At 33.0% G+C, this 22552-nt stretch overlaps 3 protein-coding genes across 3 annotated transcripts; 2 read left to right on the forward strand and 1 right to left on the reverse strand.

The window, feature by feature from the left end:
* Nucleotides 1–214: 214 nt before the first annotated feature.
* Nucleotides 215–2652, reverse strand: LOC148784828 (homeobox-leucine zipper protein ROC2-like). The gene is made up of 5 exons (XM_088876527.1): nt 2286–2652; nt 1675–1873; nt 1116–1233; nt 738–926; nt 215–358 (listed from the first exon to the last, which is right to left on the reverse strand). The coding sequence occupies exons 2-5, from the start codon at nt 1851–1853 to the stop codon at nt 215–217; spliced, it is 630 nt and encodes a 209-aa protein (XP_088732653.1). The 5' UTR covers nt 1854–1873; nt 2286–2652.
* A 3041-nt stretch (nt 2653–5693) lies between these two features.
* LOC105178543 (large ribosomal subunit protein uL15x) lies at nt 5694–6324 on the forward strand. Its single transcript, XM_011102037.3, has one exon. The coding sequence runs from the start codon at nt 5761–5763 to the stop codon at nt 6199–6201; it is 441 nt and encodes a 146-aa protein (XP_011100339.1). The 5' UTR covers nt 5694–5760; the 3' UTR covers nt 6202–6324.
* A 4845-nt stretch (nt 6325–11169) lies between these two features.
* On the forward strand, nt 11170–19539 carry PSB29 (photosystem II reaction center PSB29 protein). The gene is made up of 5 exons (XM_011102036.3): nt 11170–11516; nt 12787–13054; nt 13392–13608; nt 18674–18789; nt 19158–19539. The coding sequence occupies exons 1-5, from the start codon at nt 11321–11323 to the stop codon at nt 19249–19251; spliced, it is 891 nt and encodes a 296-aa protein (XP_011100338.1). The 5' UTR covers nt 11170–11320; the 3' UTR covers nt 19252–19539.
* Nucleotides 19540–22552: the final 3013 nt, after the last annotated feature.

Genomic DNA, 22552 nt, shown 5'->3' on the forward strand with positions numbered 1-22552 from the left:
ATAGACACCTCTAACTGATAGTTTCTTTTATTCCCAATCAAGAGTCAATAATATCATTTGCCAAAACAATAAATTTCATTTGAAAATATGGTAGGAATAACACATCCTTCAACATTGCAAACAAAATTCTTTAACGAAATCTTGATATGAAATAATTGATGAGAAAAATTATATTTGCACAAGTGCATTTTACTTATTTTGAAGCTCCACAAATTTATTCCTCAATCTTTTGCTTTCCCTTTAATTTTCGAACAGCTTCAGTATCAACTGTAGGTGAAGCAGTAGAAGAGGGAGTAACAGCATCATCCGCCAAGGGCTTGCCAACGAATTTCGCTAGAATTGCCGCTAGGTATTCAATCTGGATAAAAAAAAATATTTATAAAAAGAAAAGATATAACATGCATATAGATAATATAACAAAAATAAAGCAAAATTTAGAGAAACCAAATAGGCATATATAAGAAATAATAAAATTAAATGGCTTCCTCATAAATTAAAACAATAATTATCAATTTATTTGAAAATATAATTGTATGTAGTACTGATTTGATCATAGAAAAATATATAACATTATGAATTTAATATTTTCTATAGCTAATTGTAAGTCATATATTTACAACAAAATATATGTACATTGCACATGATACTTCTTTGTTAATGCATAAAATTGAAGGCAAGATCAGTTTAAGAGAAAACTTTTTGCAATATAACTAAATACGATCTCTTCACGGATTTACCTGTTCTCTCAGTTGAGCATTCTCAACTCTTAAACAGTGCTCATTAGAAGATTTTCCAGCAAGAGCAATGGCACAACCACATGCACGACAGCGTGCATTGCTAAGGGCTTCTCTGCACCTCATATTTTCAGTTCGAAGTTCGTTGTTCTCAGTACGAAAATATGAGTTCTTATGGTGCTCATTCCATGTCTGTAAATAAATAATTACATGAAAAGTTTATTTTGAATACTTATACATTCAAGACCGAAAACCATTAGCCAAGTACTTAGTATCCTATTACTTCTCTTCAAAAAACTTCAAGAGGCTGTCTTAATTTTTTTGAGGAAATATTTATAGTATATAAAATTTGTTTAATATGAATGCAAATGCCTTTCTTACCTTCAACTGGGTTCTCTTGTTTTGGAACCAAAATTTGACTTGCAATGGTTCTAGCCCCAGTTTATTGCTGAGCTCTTTTCTTTGGTTGTTATTGGGATGTGGGTGCTGCTTGAAAAACCTACAATAAATGGAAATTATGTTATCATTCCAAAAGATAATTTCAATAAATAAATCATGACTTGAACATGGTTATGAGGATAGTATTGGCAAAAAATTTTGGTGCGGAATTTTAATTACATTATACTTAGTCGACGATAGTGGAATTCATAGTATTAAATAAATCTCACCAATTTCCAATACATCATACCCAACGTGGTGAAAAGATTACAATATAGGATCACAAAAAATTAAGGAAGAAGAATATAGTACAATTACAAATGTAATATTGCATTGATTAAAAGATGACCATAAAGAACAAACATAAATGTTCTTGTTTCCTCAAACTAGAAATTGTGTTTATTTCTATCAATATAATTGCTTTCTTAGAGATTTTAAACAAGATTTATATTTATCTTAAAATTCGTTCTTTTATGAAACTTTCAATTTATTAGAAACTTACGCTTCCATTTCTTGAATTTGTTCTGGAGTGTGGCGATGGTAGCGTTTTCTCTTCAACTCTTGATTGTTGATGGAATTGTTATCTAGATCTTCTCTACTAGATTTATTGTTAATTCCATCATCTCTGTTCCTCTGTGATTCATCACCTCCAGATGCAGTTGAGTTCATGTCGGGAAGCATATTTTCTTTCGCCTTTTTATCTATAGCACAATGAATTATGTTTCAGTTGTTTAAGAGCATGATAAGATATTATTTAAGTGGCGTGCATTTTTATAGCACTTGATGCAGTAGAAGAATCAATGAAAAATAAAAATAATCCCTACCATGTATACATTTTAAAAAGGGGATTAACAATTCTTGTGTTAATCTCATAAAAATTTTGCAAAAACTTGTATTTATTGATATTTTTTTTCCTTCAAAAGGCAATAAAAAATACATATCTAAAGTATATTTCTGATATAGAAATCTTAGCATTTTTAATGCAAGTTTTCCACTGTCAAACACAACATAAGAGTGGAGTGTGCATCTTTGGATAAAAGCATTTAACCAAAAAGAAATAAATTGTAGCAACTAGACAAACTTACTTTAAAGAGATGAAAAAGTTTCTCTAACCTTAAAATTCACCGCTGAGATCCACAAAGGCACTTCCTTCAATTTACCAAAGATGATAAAGTTTCTTGTAACCTTAAAATTCACGGCTGAGATCCACAAAGGCACTTCCTTCAATTTATCAATGATTGAGGCATGTTCTATTGAATAAACTCCTAGGTTTCTATTAAAAAATGGTATGATTAATAAGTGGCTTCTAGAAGGTAAATAGACGAGAGTGAAAAACAAAAGTAAAACGAGAGAAGACACGATGAGATGGTAAAAAAGAGTCCGATGGAGAGAATGAATAGGGAGAACATATGCAAAGAAGTTGATGTAATGGACGGAGAAATTGAAGACGACGGATTAAAATTTGATGGAGGGGGCTTAAAACGAGTTGTTATGGCTGGTGAATTACCTGGAGTAGAGCATTAACGTTCTCTGTTTGAGTATGAATATTGCTTTATAGACAACTGGATGAGTAATTTTCCACAAAGAGAAAAGATAAGGACAAAAAGAATCACACTATGCATGCATCGGAAGTGCCAAAATCATGACAATTCAGAATGTCTAAAAGAAAAAGAAAATAAATTCAAATTGTCGTAATAAAGTTTTTCCCCATATTAGATTTTGAGAACCCTTGACGATAATAAATGTCATTTCTGGATGCAGTTAATACTCCGAAATTTAGTGCAGAACTTTTTCTAAGCATCCTATGGAAGTCACGAGCATTAGGACAATAAGTTGCAATAATACACCAAATATTGTGTTTCCATGGTATGTAATAATGAATTTAATTATGATATTTCTCCAATGTAAATTCTAGTGCTACGAATAAGATATTGAATAATGATGATCTATATTAAAACGCTTTATTTAAAATTTAAATCGGGTCGAGAAAGTGTTGAAATTATTTAGAGTAAGTTTAAATGATTGTCAAATCTTATATTTGTATACTACAAAAAGATTATTTTATAGTAACGGCTTTTGTAATGGTCAAGTTAATCATTTGGAACAAATTTTAAAAATTGTAACGGGCCATTGGACCTTGTCCCTAAATGAGATTAATTTATCTAGTCTAGAATTAATTAATTAATGAGATTAATTAATCACTTCAGACTTGATTTGTTAACTTGATTAAATAAATATGGGTTCAAGCCTTAAAACTACTGAGATTAATTTGAAGGCCGAAATAAATTTGATTGGGTTTAAAATAATCAAAATATTAAATTAAAATTAATCCAACCCACGTTTAAATTTAATTCAAATCCGACAAGCCCATTTAAAAGAGGTTAAGGAAAGTTGAAACTTCCTAGCCCATGTAACAACAGAGAGGACCAAATGGGTGGTTTTTCTAGACCAACCACTAGGCCACTTGTACCATGATACACACATGTTTGCTTAGTGTGATACTTGAGTGCTTGTAGTGTGGGGTATGCATGGAAGTGTGTATGTTAGTGAACTGTATGTGATGTAAGGAAAATCTGTCATCTCTTGCTCCCAGCTGCTACGGTTGTCCACTCTCTATAGGTTTTATTTGCAAGATTTGCGAGTTGAGAACAAAAGAAATTAATTAATTATATTAATTAATAGTATGTGTTATTTAGTTTTCTTCTTTTTATTTACGTTGGTTTCTAGTAAGATTATATGTGCGACAATAATGTTGTGGTGTGAACAAAGTAGAGGGGATTTGTGTTAGCCCCTGTGGGGAAGTTTAAAGAAAACAAAATAAAGTTTGTAACAGTAGAAGACGAACTAACGAGGTAAACTGAAATTTATGTTTCCAACATCTTGTAGTTTTTCTAATCTAGCCATGTATGTTTATTTATGTATTAAGTAGTGTTGAACACCTAAAAAAAGGGATGTGATCCCTACATGCCTTTTATTTTTCATGTTTTTAATTTTAATTTTTGTTGTGTATACGATCTCCTGGATTATATTGATTCTTTTTGTGGTATTAGAGTCCGATTCAGCAGTAAAGGCTAGATTCTATGTGTTGAAACGTGATTAGAACATATAGGATTGTATGTGATATCATGGTCAATATTTGGCATATTTTACATAAAGTTTATGCATGATTTTATGTGCTTAAGCATGTGTAGATGTGATTTAATTTCGAAGAGCTTTTTTTTGTGTTGCAAATGATTAAATATGAAAATATCATGAAAAATATTCAATGTTTACAAAAAAAAAAAGAAAAGGTTTAGAAAAGTTCTGAAACGAAAAGATGGAAAACGATACAAAACATGCACAATCATCAGGGCGTGCAGGGCGGGCATGCACGCAGGCAGGGGCGCCTACCTGCGTTGGCCATGCGGCTTGCACACAACAGCATGCAATGTGCTCGCGGCAAACACTAGGCACCAACCCATGGACTGCTTGTGCAGTTGCACGCTTGGCATTGCCAACTACGTTGTCCTCTCTCGAGCGACTACAGCTGTGCTGGAATGGTTTGAGCGACGTGACCGTTGTTTTATGCCTGAAAATGCTATTTTTTTTAATATTTAATTTAATTAGACTCATTTTTGCTTTAAATGGTTAAATATGATTTTCCCTATAAATTTAAGTCTAGTTAAAGTTTGAAAAATATTTCCTAATAAAATATATTACTTGAAATGTTCAAATATTTGTTTTGGAAACCCTTGGATGTTTTTCGAAATTTATTGAGTATTGAGTGGGATTAAAATGCTTGATTTATTTTGAAAAATATTGAATTTCCAAAAGTGATGGAAAATGTTTCTATGGGGATTAAATCATTTTGGAGTGTCCAAAACTTAAATTTAATCTAGAATATTTTTCAAAAAAATTTAGTGAGATTAAAATATTTCTATTGGATTTTGAGGTCTGTGTGTCTCTTTATTTTTCTTTATCGTTTTTAGCATTACTAACAATTAGAACGTTTTTTCTCCCGCTAATGTACTCCTCAACTGTTGATCTAGTGAGTATAATTAGAGACGATGATTTATTTTTTCTTGTAAAATAAATGTAAAAAGGCCCAATTCATGAATGAACTTAAGACGGGTCCATTAAGACCGCCAACATTCTTTACAACTTTAAGTAAATTAAAGTATAAAATATATATAATAATCCAACTATAAAACATCTAATAAAGACTAAATTAATATGCGATAATTTGATTGTTGGCGATTTTTTTTAAACTTTAAATATTACAAGTAAATCAATAGTGCTATGTGGTTTCTTTTAAATTTAAAATTATAGTAAAAAATAAATTATAAATAATGGTTCGATTCAATTTAATTCGGACGATTTTGAGCAATTTTTATTTATTTTTTTATCACCCCTGAAAATTAGTACACTGAATAGTGGTTAATGTTCGTAATTCCCCACAGCAAACAGGGGTAATAACGTAACGCAAGACCCCCTTGGGAAACCCTCACCCACACTCGATTCTATATATAAGCTCATCAAACCCTAGCCTTCATTTCTTTGCCGCTCCTCTTCTACCGCAGCTCGTTCCATCCTATTTTCAAGCGCCACAATGACGACTCGATTCAAGAAGAACCGCAAGAAGCGTGGCCACGTGAGCGCCGGTCACGGCCGTATTGGTAAACATCGCAAGCATCCCGGTGGTCGTGGTAATGCCGGAGGCATGCACCACCACCGCATCCTTTTCGATAAGTACCACCCTGGATACTTTGGGAAAGTTGGTATGCGCTACTTCCACAAGCTCCGCAACAAGTTCTTCTGCCCCACGGTCAACATCGACAAGCTCTGGTCGATGGTACCGCAGGAAGTGAAGGAGAAGGCGTCGAAGGACAACGCGCCGTTGATTGATGTAACGCAGTTCGGTTACTTTAAGGTTCTTGGTAAGGGGTCGCTTCCATCCGACCACCCCGTTGTGGTGAAGGCGAAGCTCGTATCGAAGAACGCAGAGAAGAAGATTAAGGAGGCTGGTGGCGCTGTTGTGCTCACTGCCTGATTAGGTTTCTGTGCTTTTTTGTTTAATTACTGATTTGTGTTACGATGTTGACTTTATTATTGCTGGAGGGACTTTTTATCCGGGAAATCTTGATATATTTTTATAAATGTTCCAAATTAAAGAGATTGTGTTCTGATTATATCCAATTGGATTTGCGTTTGCAGCGATTTTGTTGATTTCACAAATAGGCATTTGATTTATGATGCTGTGAAATTAAATGTGATGCAAGCTGCTGATAATTTTACTTCGTGTAGCTTTTATGCAAAAGGTTAGATTTGTTTCAAAAAATTGTATATCTGGGCTTCTTGCATAACCATCTCACTGTTATGTCAGGATACATTCTTAGAATGTGTTGTGGGAACAATGGGTGATTTTTTTTCTTTTTCCAAGATACTTCTGTTTAACTCAGGAATTCTTTTTGTTGTTCTGGGCTGCTGTTAGGTTCTTGATTGAATCTTTATGCTTATATTTCTATTGTATATATTCTTTATTGCATGAAACTTTTGTCGCTATTCAAGTTGTGGTTTGGATACTGGTATATGTTCTTATACCTAAGGAAAGCTGTGATTAGCATGTGGAAGCATGATGTGAATGTGTTATTAATGGTATCATTTCATTAATCGCTACTTAATTTTGCAGCCTTGCCGGTGTTATGCTTGATGCTATGATGTGCTGTTATGTTGTGTGTTTAATTGACTCTGGCTCTGTAATTGTGATTTGGATAGTTGAAGCTTTGTGTACAAAAAAATGTGTACGAACCATGGGTTCGTTAGTTTTGAATTTGCACGTGTTTGTTGCGAGTACCAAATTGAAGCTTGTGAGTCAATATGTAATGATGGTGATGAATTGAAGTGTATCCCTGGCATAAAATTGGCATTATACAATCTGTCGTGGGCTATTCTGTAGCAATGTATAGAGCTCTGATAAATTGCACCCTTCCCTTGTGCCTTCATCAACCAAATAACTGGCATCTATTTTACCAGCTATTCTGAGGCTTGCTCACCTTACCTCGTTAGTGCACCCTTGTTCCACATAACCACCAATATTGGGAATAAAGTTTCAGATTTACTTGGATATCCTAGTATTTTATCTGTTTTAGCAATTCACCTTTTTCATTATGGTCCCTTCGCTATCGTTCTTCTTACTGCGATTTGATCTATTGTTAAACCGATACCCCGGGAGGATCCTCAGGATTGCACACTAGCATCTGAAACTATGATTTTGTAGTTATCCTCCCATGATTGCATGCTAACATTTGAAACTTTGATTTGGTAGTTTCTTTTCGAACCTTTGGTTGAACACCACAACCCTGAGTGCTCCATCTGTTGGAATATATAGTATTGGGTACTGGTTACGTACAATCTATGTTATCTGTTGTGATCACATATGTAAATGACTTGGGTAAGAACATTATTAAGAATGTTTTGTGATTGCAACAATGAACAGGACAAAGCATCAGCTTCACCTTATTTCAGTAGGGGTAGCAGTGTCTCCAGGGACAAGTTCAAGTGTTTGGCTTAAAATTTATCTTTGGTAGGTTTTGTATTCGAATTTGTGTATTAAAAGAAAATAGGGGTGAGAATGCTTTCGGGTCGATGGGTTCTAACTAGCTTAATTAATTTTAAGTTGGTTGTGCTGCTTAAATTTAATTAAATCTTACGTGAGTCTTGAGTGGATTATTGAGTTAATATGAGTTGTTGACTGTTATTATTGGGTTCAACATACAAAATAAAAATAGTAGTTGTCCATAATTGATTAAATTTGTTTTTGTATTATAAAGATTTAATGTATAAATAAAAATATCATAATTTATTATTATTCAAAATAAAATATATGATATTGATTAATAATTATAATATATGGTCATTTTTTAGTATAAAATTAATAAAGTATTAAATATGAAATTAAATATATAAAAATTTTAAAAATAAAAAAATAGAAAAAGCTCGTGAATGATGAACAGAGGGAATTGAACTCGAGCTCGAGTCGAGTTCAAAATTGAGTTGGCTCGTGAAGTTTGCGAGTCGGCTCGACTCGTCTGCCACCTCTACATATGGCTCCCAAAACATATAAAAGGCAAAATCACATTTTCGGTCCTGTAATTTTAAGTCGTTAGCACCTTTAGTCATGTAACATATTTAGTCATTGTTTGCCGAATTTAGTCTTAAATATCTCACATTTAATCTTTTTTTTACAAATTTAATTCTGTATTGATAATTTTGATCCCTTTCACATTGTATATGATCCTATAACTATAGGTCATTACTACCAAAATTGGAACATATGATTAAATTTGTCAAAAAATGACCAAATGTAAGATGTTAATAATTAAATTTATTAAAAAAAGAACTAAATATATAAATAAAGTATGCTATAGAACAAAAAATGCTAACAACATAAAGTTACAAAATATGTAATTTTGCCTATATAAAATTACACACTTTGTTGTAAAAATGAAAACAAAGTTCGTGCTGGTTATATCTTGATTATGGATTTTCCCTACTGTTTTCCTTTCGTAAAAGCATATGCACTTCTTGAATTTTCATGCTTCATTGCTTCCTTAATGGTAGTTTTGGTTGAATTTGATGAAGGAATGAGTTTTGTTGTGTTGAAAGAGAGATTTGGTGAGATGGGTTTGAGGGTAAATTTTGACAAAAAATGACCAAAAATGTAAATACCTCATAATGACTATCTAAGGAGGTAATTAAATTGCTTCATTTTGAAAAATACAGGCGAATAAATTGCCCATTTGCAATATTATAGTGAGGTAATTAAATTGCATTAAACTTATAAGGTAATTAAAATTATTTTTATATATAATTTTTATACACATTTATATATTATTTATTAAAATGTAATAAATAAATAAAAATTGTGATTATATTTTTTCATTAAAATTTTAGATTGGGATAATTACACTCCCTTTCTATGAGGTTCGGTGTCATTATATGTAGACGCCCTGTAGTTTGGAAAATTATATCTAACACACATGAGGCCTCCTTCAGTCTAACAAATAAGTCCATCTATTAGTCAAAATTCACTGAATAATTTTCTTATATTAACAAAAAAATTAAAAAAATAACTACATTTATCCCTAATTAGTTTATTACTAATTTATTTCGGATCAAATAAATCTTTTAATGATCAAATTACCCTCATACATTTTCAGGTATTAATACATGCAAGAAGATATATTTTTACCGTTATAAGGATAGTTCAGTCAGAAAAAATTATTTGGCCTGCTATAAATGAGTAATGAGTCAATCGAGGGTAAATATCAATTTTCATTCAATTTTTTTTGTTAATATTAGCGAATTCAGTGAATTTTGACTAATGAAAATATCTATTTGTTAGATGGAAGCAAACCTCAGGAGTGATAGATATAATTTTTCAAACCACAGAAAATTTATGTTAAATTATACTAAATCTCAGGAGAGGGGAGTGTAATTATCCCTTTTAGATTTTTATCGAAATTGGACCACCTAACTAAGAACCAACATTCGGTATAAGATTTTCATGTACCAAATTTCAGTGTAATGAATTTTCAATTCAATTCGCATAGTTCAATCTTAAGGTATTCAGTGGATCAGATTGGCTCAGGATCGGTACGGACTAGTCCGAAAAAATTAGGTCTATGATCAACCTATTACTATTTATGATCGATCTTGTAACAGTCTTAAGCCTTTAAGTGTTCCCCAATTGGGTCCAATTTTAAACCTAGGCCCAACACATGAACTAGCCCGGTTAAGGCCTGGACCAGGCTATACTAAGACTGGATCAGAATTGGACGTGTTTGTTTTATTATTATTATTTTTATGATATTGAGGTCTTCTTATAAATAATTATTTAAATTTATAATTATCTTATTAAGTAAATAATTAATAAATTAAATCACATGAAAAGTTATATATAGAAAAAAATAGTTAAGAATATATAATGAACTTAAATAATAATTTTGACTAACAAGTTTACAATAATAAACTTAAATAATAAAAAATTCAAAAAGAATTTAAAATAAATTTTTTTAAAAAAAACAAAGAATATTAATGAATTAAAGTGCTAAAAATTTTAAAAGTGGAACAATATAGATACAAATTTCAGTTTTCAAGAGTATAAAAACACTATTAGAATAGTCAGCTTAGAATAATAAAATAAAATTATATGTCATGTATTATTAAGGAAAAAAAAAACCCAACAAGCTCGGCCTAAACTTAATCCAGGACTAGATAATCTTGGATCACTGAACTGAGTTGATTTCAAATATTAATTTCTGATACCGGTCAAAAACTAATCCGATCCCAAATAAACCTAGACTAAACTAATTTATTTATTTTATTAATTCAATTAGATCTTGAATTGAATTAGCCTAATTCAATCCAGTGTGCATTTTGAGTTTAATCTTATGGAATGAACACCAAAATCCTAGGCAATGTTTGGATTCATATTTTTACATTTTCCAAAATAAGATAAAACACATTCAATGCTTGATTTTGTGTTTTTACACCTTATCTTTGTATTTTTTTATTTTTCAACTTTCTATAATATATATATACATTTATATATATAATATTAAAAAGACATAATTCGACAATAAACAGTTATTTTTGTCTTAAAAAGTACAACATTAAATATACAATATTTATATATAAAAATATATATAAAAGAAATATGATTTGACAATGAATAGTAATTTTTGTCTCCCAAATCTCAATATTAAATCCAAACATACTATCTATCTTCAAAACACACTTACTCATCTCTATTTTTAAAATACAAAACAAAACACTCAAAACACAAATCTAAATATACGAATAGCCAAACAGGACTAAGATCTGATTTTTGTGTGGGGAGAGGAGTTGTGGACTAGAAAAAGAGAGGGTGAATGGGGCAGCATCAAAACAGCCGACGTGCCAAAAACTAACTGGTTCTTCTCTGACATCTCAAATCCTAGAAAAGAAATGCAAAAAACTTAGCCGGATAATCTTTTGAAAAATCCACTCCACTCCTCAATTTTTCTTTTCATTTTTGCTCTCTCTCTCTTCCGAAATGAAAAACCATTTTACTTTCTGAACCCGAAAAGTCTTCCAGGAGAAGAGGGGAATTGAATTCCGTTTGAACAATGGCGGCCCTGACTTCAGTCTCGTTTGCTGCAATAACTCAATCCACCGACAGGAAAGTCTCAGTTCCGTCTACTCGCACTTATCTGGCGTCCAATTTCTATGCTTTTAAGCTCCGCTTGCCCTATGATTCGTGCAATTTTCGGAGCGGGAGCTCCAGTTCTCGTATGGTAGTTCATTGCATGTCCACTGCCACAGGCAAGGATCAGTCTCTCTCTCTCTCTCTCATATATATATATCTCGGTCGGTTTTGTGGGTGTGATTTTGTGTTCATTGTTTTGCTACATTTGTCAAAGTTGGCTTTCAAGATTTTGGATATTTTATTCTTTCGTGTTGCAGTGTGAAACTTTGAACTGGAAGCTCCGACAATTAGGAATCATCTTTGGTAGTATAAAGCTTATGGTCTTTGATTTAAACGGAATAAAATAGTTCAAATGATTGTCCAGCAGCACAAACACCATACTCATTTTGTGTTTTTCAAGTGTTATAAGTGAAATTGTATTAGTTGCGCAGATAGTAACACTTTAACTCATCCTGAATGAGCATTGATATCATTGTGGATGGAGATGGTACGAGACATAAATGCCTACTGATTTCATGAGTGTACGGGTTACTTGGTTGCTACCTTAAGCTGAGTTTTGGGGTTGTGGTTCTACTCTATTTGGAAAGAAAAAAATGATATGATGTGCAGGAACTCGTATATATGTTGTTTCTCTTCAAAAAACCATAAAGTTAAAGTCATCAAATCAAACTTTTGTTGCTTATCCCAATTTAGGTTTTTTCCTGTTATTCTTATGATTTCTTCTTTGGTCAAGGCTTCCCTTTGGATATAGAATAGTTCTGAAGAGTGTGTTCTTCAATGTAATGAGTCCAACATTCTTCTTTGACTTAATCAAATCTTCCATTTACCAAAAGGAAAAGACAGTATAAAATGAATAAAGTGCTTTAAGTTTACTTCTTAATTGTTTACTTACTCTTTAAAGATAGGTTTACATGGCCTGCTGATCTACTGTAAATTATTTGCTTCATTGATATTTGTATTGGCTGAATTGACTTGTCAGTATTCTGCATAAATTCATCATACCTTGATAATTTTGTTAGTCACCCAAAACACATGGAAGTATGAATTTTCTTTTACAATACTCAGAATTTTGTTGTTCTGTAAAACGCTGCAACATGATATTTTTCCAAGACTATGCTGCAATTCTACCTTAGACGTTATATCCGAATGAACTTTGTTAATTTTACAGATATTGGTCAAGATTACCTGTAAATTAAAGAATAGAGCTTTCCTGTTAATCCTTAATCAGGCTAACAACTTGGGAGACTTTGAATTTTATAAGTTCTTTGATTCAGCTTCTTTTGATCTCTTTGCTGTAAGCCTATAAGTGAATTTCTTTTGATTTTACTTGCGCTTTTCTTCTCTAGTTTACTGCTTATGAAATTATTTTATGGATGCTGCTTTCAGATCCACCTACAGTGTCTGAGACAAAGTCGAATTTCTTGAAGGCATATAAGAGACCAATTCCAAGTATATACAACACGGTATTACAAGAGCTAATTGTACAGCAGCATTTGATGAGGTACAAGAGGTCATATCAGTACGATCCTGTCTTTGCACTTGGTTTTGTTACAGTCTACGATCAACTCATGGAGGGGTACCCAAGTGATGAGGATAGAGAGGCCATTTTCAAAGCTTACATAGAGGCTCTAAATGAGGATCCTGCCCAATACAGGCTCGTATAAAACAACTTGAACAAATATTTGATATCTATGTTTGTGTTTTTGCACTTTATTACATGATGGATATGATAAAATTATGTACGTTTCTTCAAATAGGTCGTCTAATCAAATTTTGATTGTGAACTGTGTAAACACTTACATCTAAGAGAAAGCTTTGAAGCTACTGACTTTAAACCATGTTTATAATATTAGCTTTTTCATGTGTCAAAACTGTGAAATGCAGTTTATCTTAAAATGTTGACACTCCGAGTAATGTTGAAAAGCACTTTTTGCTCTCTCTGATTTCAGTTGCTAATTTGCCGTATTAAGGTTAGCTGCTTTGTACTTCAGGGCTGATGCAAAGAAGTTGGAAGAATGGGCCCGTTCCCAGTCTGCCAGTTCTTTAGTAGATTTCGCTTCCAGAGAAGGCGAAGTTGAAGGCATTCTAAAGGACATTTCCACAAGAGCAGGAAGCAAAGGAAGTTTCAGCTACAGTAGGTTCTTTGCTGTTGGTCTCTTCCGCCTGCTTGAGTTATCAAATGCAACTGAGCCAACCATCTTAGACAAGGTAAAAATTAAGTGGGAGTGTCCAGAAAATTTCTGATGCTATCCCTTAAAGTTGCAAGGATTGTGCAAAGCATACTTTATATCAGTTAATTGCCAGGGTTTCCCACATGAAGAGAATAATATTGAAGCAGGCTTGACGTATACCGTGAAGCCCTTAGTTTAATAACCAGCCATAAGTTTGAACAGTTTGTGAATTATCTTCACATACGGAAAAAAGCAACTTAATTCAGGAATGAGCTATTCGAATGAGTGGCAATTGAAAGGAGATTTTGTCAGCCACAGCTATCACTAGTGATTTGTAGTGGTGTATAGATAAGTTAGCTTGAACTTGGAAACCTGTAAATGTGGATTGCACTGGCATATCTTTTTCCACTTAAGTGTGCATCTGGACCAGACAACTAGATCAAGTATGAAGAAGTAAACAAATAGAATTTAGTTTTACATCATAGACGATAGATACTATTGAATGACAACCTCATTCACAACTCTTAAGTTGTTACCAAGAAAGATATTGAATTTTTAATCTCCAATATACACCATTGCGTGCTTTATTCTTTTTATGAAGCCTAATGTGTGAAAATCTGTACACAAATTGGAGGCAGTGCAATTTAAGCTCATGTCTCTGTTGGTCTCCCATTGTTGGACCTCGTTAAGTACATGTAACTAACAAAATCTCCCATCACACGTGGCCACCAATATCAGTGCTCCCCCTTGATGTGAAACCTCCACTCTCTACAGGCTGAAATCGCCAGCCCATATAACATATCATCACATCCTACTTTGTCAGTATACAAGTCTTGCTATGCCTTAACCAACTTGCTCGAAGCATCCAAGAATTTTGCCAACCTTAGGGCTTAGGCCTTTCCAAGTATAAGATTTGGTGCTACCATTGTGCTAAAAGCTACAAGTTTTAGCTATATGTGACTAATTTTTTGAACTTTCACCGAAACATTAGCACAACATTTCAACTGTGACATGTAGGTCCCACATCTTGGGCCTGCGCATAGTTATTAATGGCGCGCCATGGCGCAAAGGGCACGAGGCGCAAGCCCAGCACCTTTTTCAGAAAATGGTGCTGGGCTTTGCCATGGCGGTGGCATGCCTTCCAGCAAGGCGCAGAGGCGCCCCTTCTGTTAGCGTCAGAATAAAACTGGCTTTGCCCAGTTGAAATGACGCAGTAGTGGCAGAGGGCGGCTACAGGGCAGGGTACGCTTGCGAAGGCGGTGGCACGCTAGGGTTCCTGGCGGCAACGCCGATCTGGGACTTCGGCGGCGGTGCAAAACTAGGGTTTCAGAGAATGAGGAGAACTATGGTTTCACACAAGGAGAAAAGAAAAAAAATGAAAAGGGAATAAAGATTTAAAAGGAAGGAACAGAGAAATTTGGGGTTTTTAAAACTTTTTAACTTAATTTTTTAAAAAAAGTTACAGAATTATGTGAAAGAAAAATTCAAAAGAAAAGAGAAAATTCCTTACTAGTTGTTTTACACATTTATTTTATGATATAATGATTAATATAATTTCTAGTATTTATATTTAATTGTTTGTCTAATATTAAAGTTAAAAGATATATTAATATCTGAATATATAATTTATTTATGCAAATTTGCATATTACTTCAAAAATGCGCGCGCCACGCCATGCGCCGTGTGCCTTGGCTCCAGGACACCTTTGTGCTGTGGCACGCTGTGCGCTTTTAACAACTATGGGCCTGCATGTCGAGGGCATTTTACCTCTCTATACTGCCCTGCTGAACCATTGCTTCTTCCCTAGTTTTCATGTCATGTTATCACACTCTGGCCCATTGGGTGGTACTGGAGCCTGTAAGTTAGACTTTTAGCACAATAGACTCCACCATTCTGAATGATTGGAAACACAAGTCTATGCCCTGCTTGGTTTTCCATTTTGTTTGTCTGGACCGGGGTGTAGCTTCTAACAAAATTACCTCATGCACAAGATTAACAATTTTGAGAATTGGTGGCTGGTTTCTATTCTAATTTTTCCTTTTCTTTTTTAATGTGATTCTTTCTACTTTCTAGTAAAAGCTTAAGTAGAACTAGGCTTCTACACAAGCTCCAGTGTCTATTTTCAAGATTAACTTCTTGTCCTACTATTTGTATCTGAACGTTGACTTGTTCTCTAGTAAATATTTTAGTATTGAGTGTCTTAGTTGTAATTTATAACTGCTTGCTAACAATAATACATGGTTTTAGAGCACATTCATTTTCACAATATTGTTGCATCAGTAGATTTGATCACTGCGAGCGGTAAACTTTGGACTTTTAAGGGATTCTACTTGACCCAGGGTACTCCGGGCTGCAGCCAGCTGTACAATGAGAAGCTCCTGCAGCCTCTAAGTGACAGATATTGCAAAAGATAAACGAATCACCTTTTGCTCTTTGAGGGGAAAGAAATACTGGATTTACAGCTGTATAAAATTTTAATTTTAGCATGAGGATTAGCCAACAGAAATAGCAATCTTTGTTGTGCTCATAATTCTTATTTTATCCTAGGAAATTATGGAGCATGAATCAAAAACTTTTTAATGATGAGGCAAGTACCTACAGGCATTTGGCATGAAATGTAGGATGAATTTTTTGTCTTCGTGGTAGTGCTAAAGGAGGTGAAGTGCAATATGTGGCTGACACATGCAAAATCTTTCTTTAGGTGGTTCTCATAGCTTTTTCCCCTCGTAGGGCATATGATAACAAAGGTGTTCTAAGACATGGATTTACTATTAAGTTTGGAACCAACACTCTTTGGCCCCGAACATACTAGCAAAACGTTATACTGTTTTGACCTGAGAAAGTATTAATGCTGTTGTAGAGGCCGTGTACTTTCGATTCTTGATTCATGGACACATTATAGCTTGTGCACTTAGTGGTCGCCAGTGGTTCTTGGGACATGAAAAGAACGATGAAAAGAATGCCTCAGGTTGTACTTTATAATCAGGAGGCTTGCCATACAATATGAGAAGCAACTAATAGCTATGACATTGCTTCTTTGTGTATCAAGTAAAAATGTCCACAAGCTTGCCTTTCCATTATAAACTGTTTTTTATGTACTTTGAGGAGCAGCTGCCAATGCTATGCTAGTCCCAATTTAGAAAAACATGTCTGCATATCTGGAATTGGAAATCATACCATCATTGTTTCACTAGTTTTAAGGATGAAATCATGCTTGCATGTGGATTCCGGTGGATTAGCCCATTAATAAATTTTACATCCATATATGGGAGAGCTGCTGAGTATGAACTGGTGAAAGGATATGGGCTCTAGAGATTTGCTCTTTCTGTTTAACCATGATTTTGATTAGATTTGCATGTGGAAGTTGATTTTCTTATTTTTGATGCATCATAAGAACTTGGTGCTTAACTGAGATGCAGGCATATAGATGTCTGTCTTGAAAAAAACTTTGAAAAAATGACATTGGGGATTATGCAATCCATGTTCCCTCATCTTGACAAGAAAATAAGCCTTTGGTTTACTTTGTGTTGGTTTATGATTAGGGAAATGTGCTTCATGGTTTATGGACATTATTAGCATTTATAAATAAATGCTCCTTCGTTTTTTTCCTTTAGTCATTTGATTGTTTTGAAGCATGAACAAAGCTCCATTTTTTATTTGCATATTATCTTCCAACCATTTGATCAACTCCATATGTTTTATGAACTTTTGGGTGTAATTATTCTGAATCAAGCTCACTGAGTCGAGGGTTGGGTCATAACTTGACTAGGCGGGCTAAAACAATAGCATAATGTACTTCTCGTGAATATTAGAAGGAAGGATCTCCAAATTTCAAAATATTCTTTAAGTGTAAATGTCACCATAAAAGTCACATACCAACTTTATAAATCTGCTAGAAAAAGGAGTTACACTAATCAGAAAACCAACCAATCTGAAGAAAGTTCCCCTCTGAAAGATGTGTTGTACTTCCCTTCTCGCTACACGCAACTCAAAAACAAGAAAAAATTGTCTGTTCCAATTATTGGTTTTCAATCATCCTGCAATTGGGCATGCTTTCTTTGATATGTTGTAATTTTATTAGCATCACCATATGACCATAGTTATAAATCTCTTAGCAGCAACAGGAGCGCAAATCTTCTTGGACTGTTTTTCTTTTTTGCCTTTCCGAGAAGGAGATGCAGGAAGAGTAGTTAAGACATTGCATTATAGGATTCTTCATAACTTATCTTTTTGTTGGTGGGAATTTCATTGATGTTCGTTAAACAGATTGAGTATACTGAATTAAGGCAGAATCAAGTCTCCTTGACCTCCATTTTGGCTGTGGCATGTCAACCTTAAAAGAGTAGAGGAAATTTTAGTTGTAATTTTCTCACTGATGATCTCATTTCATCGTCTCATCTTAATGTGGAAAGGAGAGATGAGAGTTGTTTAGATGAGATTGAGAGAATTTTGTGAGATAAAAAATGTGATAATATGATAGGGGATGAACGTTTAAAGATGTCAGGAAAAATATAAAATGTAATGATCATGGTTGAAGTGATATACTTTGTGGAGTAGTAAGATGTGTTTGAGACATTATGAAGAAATCTAATGATCATATATACAAAGAAGAAATATTTCATGAGAGGAGATTACATGGAAATATTTGACAAGCAATCCTAGCAATAGTACCTTCTGCATATCTCATCTATCTTCTTTTTCTTCGTCTTAGACATGTAATTAGATGATTGCTGCACCTTTTGGAAAAGGTAGTTCTGCTATTGATAAAAGCTTCTCTGATTCTTCAAAAGCCCCCAACTATGTCGTATACTTCTCAGGGTTATGATTAAATGACCTTATTTCACTTTTATTTTTCTGTTGAACTTCCTTTGAGTTTTTATAACGTAGTTTACTATTACATAGTTTACTCTTATTCCAAGTCAAAATTCCATATTTATGTTGCACGAATGTATATGTTTTCTTATTAGAAGCCCCTTTATTTCATAATAGAGAAGAGATGGACAAAGTACTGTATTTTTTTATTTGCTTATCACTTGGTGCCCAGTATCCAATAGAATTTGTACTTTGTTTGCTGTTGATATGGTTCTCCAATGATTTGACAGCTTTGTCTTGCGCTAAATGTAAATAAGAAAAGTGTTGACCGGGACCTTGATGTCTACCGCAATCTGCTTTCTAAGCTGGTTCAAGCAAAAGAGCTGTTAAAGGAATATGTTGACAGGTGATAATACCGTAATGCTTCATCTCATTGTACAATGCTATAAGAGACTGATACCTCGCGTGATTTGCTAAAACTTCAATTGAACTGACATTTTTTCTTTGCACGATAATGGCTGATTTACCACTGATGCCAAGAAAATTGATTAATACATTTCCCTACCTTGCCCCTCAAGAAACAACTTCAGCTTCGATGTGCTATTGTTCTTTTACTTCTCACATATTCATTTGTTTTCGCTACAATAAAACAGTATATACAGAGCTTACTGGCATGTATCTTTGTTTTCATTTTCTCTCCCAAATTTTGTCATGCTTCAGATCAATATCTGTTAGGAAATTGTTACTTACTGTTCTTTGTCTTTTGAATTTCAGAGAGAAAAAGAAAGTAGAAGAAAGGACAGCATCTCAAAAAGCCAACGAGGCTGTCACAAAGTGCTTGGCAGAGTACCAATCCGCCGCACGGTAGCATTTCCTTTCTGTTACCTTACGATCCGAGGGATGTACTGCATCATCATAGGGATGTACTGCCTCCCAATGATGAATTATTATAAGAGTAAGCTTGGTATATCCGGTGTGCAGGCAGATAATATAATAGAGGTCGCATATTTCTTCGATAATTTCTTGTAATACAAGCCCTCCAAACAAGGCACAGAGACCAACTTTGATATTGATATTCATGCTACTATGTTGTAAAGCTTTATGTTAGTTCCTGACCAGTAAAATTATATTGCGTTTCCCAAATTTCCAAGTCAAAGACATTTGTAACATTTGTTTCATTCCTTTTAACACCATAATTTTTGTTTGAATTTGCAGGCAGGTTCTGTACAACTCTTTTCATTCTTGTTGATGATGCTCAATCAGCTTTCACTTCCCATTGCATTTCTAGATGTCTTTAAATGTTCTCTACATAATACAGTATCGGATACGTGTTGACACGATAACGCTCGGACATGCCAAATTAAAAAAACGAAAAAGAAAAACAAGGACACGGTGTTGGATAAGCCAGGGACATGTTTGGTGGCATGTCCTACACATTTTGGATTGTTTTTTGAATTTTAAAAAGTTTGGATTATTTTTTTTAAAAGAATTTTGATCTTACTAAAAAATAAAAAGAATTAACTCACTCATTTCAAACTAAAAGTTTTGAGAAGAAACTACTAAAAATTTGGGAGATGGTCATAATGATTTACTTAATTTGAATATTAAAAATTTTTCATTGCATATTTTTAAGATAAACTGATTGTGTGGTTTTAAAATTATATTTGGTTTAAAATATAAATGTAAGATATACTTATTTTATATTTTATCTTGATATTATTGATATTGCATATTTTAATTTTATGAGAAATTGAGAATATATAATAAAAATATATATTATATCTAGTCGTGCCATATCATAATTCTTCTATATTTTTTATGTTGCCGTGAGATCGTGTCTGTGTTATATCGTGTCTGTGTCCATGCATTATAGGTTCTCTGTGACGCCTGCATTGCTGAAATAAAAATGTTTCCCTACAAGCGTCACACCAATAAGCAAACAAAATGACAGTCAGGGAGTTTTTGTAAAAATTTCTACTTTTAAAAAATAATTTTTGTAGAGAAAGTTGAAAGTTGTAGTAGAATCACAAGTAAGTATTGTTTGTATAAAAAATAAAAAGTAGATAAAAATTGAATTGGATAGTATTTGAAAAAAAATCACTTCTAAAATAAACTTAATTGATTAAAGATAATTTTTTTCCAATGTATTAAAATGATACTATCTTTTTTGCTTATTATTGCACTTGTTGTATGCAATAATAATTATTTTTTTACAAAAATAATAAAATTTATTTCGCTTACTATCTTTTATATATATTTTTTAAAAATATTAAAAAGTATATGTTTAATTTAATAATACTCCCACCAAGTAATATAATTGTTGATTCATACACAATAATTAAACTTGTATGATTGCAAAAGAAAAAGAATATTAATTAATCAAATAATAATATGTAAACGAAATAATATAATTCGATATAGCAAATAAAATATACAAAATAAATATGTGAAAGTGTAAATTTGATTATTATTAAGTTATTCAAATTATTTGAAAAACTCCATTATCAACTTTAAATATACAATTTTAAAAAAAATAAAAATAATATTAAAAAATAAAGATGGATTTATTTAAAAAAAATAAAAATAGCTAGAAGTTTTTAGCTTTTGGCCTAAAAACACTTTTTTTAACCATTTCAAAAGTAGAATTTGACATTTCAAATATTTCAAAAGTACTTTTTGAACGTCAGAATTAAAAAACGCTTTCTAAAACTGCTCGTAAATACTCCTGGAGACTCGGAAGAAAGAGAGAAGAAAATTAAAAGTTGGTGAGATATTGAAAAAAATAACATAAAAAATTAGAAAATTGTGATGATATTAACATATGTATTCTATGGTCCCGTTTTACTGAGATTTGGATGAACGAATGATCCAATCCAATCTAATCCACCATTTACTAGCCAACAAGTAGATCAGTACCAAACGGGTGGTTCTGGATACTGACATTATTTGTTTGGATAAGGTGGGGTAGGTTGTCCTAAATGGCATATCGTTTGCCAATTCATAGAAATGTCCCTCTAAATTGTCTGTAAAAGTTGCATGATCATCATTATCATATTTAGGTTCATTTCGTGATATTGTGTCTAGGCCCAGCAAAAAATGAGATTGTTGTGTGATTTCAATTAAGATTTAAATGGGTGGATAAATGTGTCATGATGGTCATTATGACTAATTTTTATCTTCAACTTTTTAGCATTGTAGCTTTTTGCCTTTCATTTGAATTTAATTCCCCAAGAAACCCTCAGCACGAAGTGATGGAATGTCAGACTATTCTTGAAAAAATGAGCTTAAACCTTTGAGTTTTCACCATCTTCGGTATAAAGTTTTTAACTTAGAAGCTCCATTTTCTCTTCTTCCACACTGTGCCTGAGTTCTTCCATGGTTGAAACGCTTATACTTTCCTCCTGACATTCTTTAATTAGTAAATTTAACTTGACATTCGATACAGTTGCCAATACCTTCACGTTATTAGATGAGTTGTACGCTTTGCGTGGCCTAATAGAGATTGGATGACAGATGTTGAGTGGGCTGCAAGAAAGTGGAGGGGTAAACATATTGTCAATGTGGCCTATTGCGCATTACTGGGTGCGTGTATCTACCATATATGGAGAGAGAGAAATCTTAGGCGATTCGAGCATATTGAGCGGAACCCAAATATTGTAGCTAGCTTAATTGTGGAGGATATTAGACAACGTATACTTGGCATTACCTTAACTAGCTCTGTTAGTACACATGCACTTTATAGATTGTGGCGTATTCCTTGGCCTGTCGAGGGAAACACTACTTGATTTATAATTGTTGTACTATATCTTTTTCTATTTATGAAAATTATATTTATCGAAAAAAAAAATTTAACTTGACATCATTCATGAACTTTTGCTTTACTCTTTCATATTTTTCCTAGTTCATTAAACATTATCTATTCTGTTGTTAGGTTTAGGAGTTTAATCACGAATTTGTGACATCTGTGAAATTAACTAGAGAAACAATGGTCTCTTGTCAACAAATTTTGTCCAATATACAGGCTTTGATAGTGACATGTTTGTTTTTTCTACTTCTTGGACACATGTTGAAAGATTGAATGTAAACAGGACATCGATTGCAATTAATTAACAATCCATAGTTTAATGATATGGAGTAAATAAAAGAGATAATTACGCTCCCCTCTGTTG

This window comes from Sesamum indicum, linkage group LG12 (genome assembly GCF_026168435.1).
Source record: "Sesamum indicum cultivar Baizhima isolate 11 linkage group LG12, ASM2616843v1, whole genome shotgun sequence".
In the NCBI taxonomy this organism is placed as follows: Eukaryota; Viridiplantae; Streptophyta; class Magnoliopsida; order Lamiales; family Pedaliaceae; genus Sesamum; species Sesamum indicum.

Excerpts from the sequence above, each read along its gene's own strand:
- LOC148784828 (XM_088876527.1), bottom strand. The coding sequence starts at position 1,853 with ATGCTTCCCGACATGAACTCAACTGCATCTGGAGGTGATGAATCACAG. Across the intron at positions 1,234-1,674 it reads CAAATTCAAGAAATGGAAGC|GTTTTTCAAGCAGCACCCAC; the intron begins GTAAGTTTCTAA and ends CATTTATTGTAG. Across the intron at positions 927-1,115 it reads ACAAGAGAACCCAGTTGAAG|ACATGGAATGAGCACCATAA; the intron begins GTAAGAAAGGCA and ends ATTTATTTACAG.
- LOC105178543 (XM_011102037.3), top strand. The coding sequence starts at position 5,761 with ATGACGACTCGATTCAAGAAGAACCGCAAGAAGCGTGGCCACGTGAGC.
- PSB29 (XM_011102036.3), top strand. The coding sequence starts at position 11,321 with ATGGCGGCCCTGACTTCAGTCTCGTTTGCTGCAATAACTCAATCCACC. Across the intron at positions 13,055-13,391 it reads GAGGATCCTGCCCAATACAG|GGCTGATGCAAAGAAGTTGG; the intron begins GCTCGTATAAAA and ends TTTGTACTTCAG. Across the intron at positions 18,790-19,157 it reads TTAAAGGAATATGTTGACAG|AGAGAAAAAGAAAGTAGAAG; the intron begins GTGATAATACCG and ends TTTGAATTTCAG.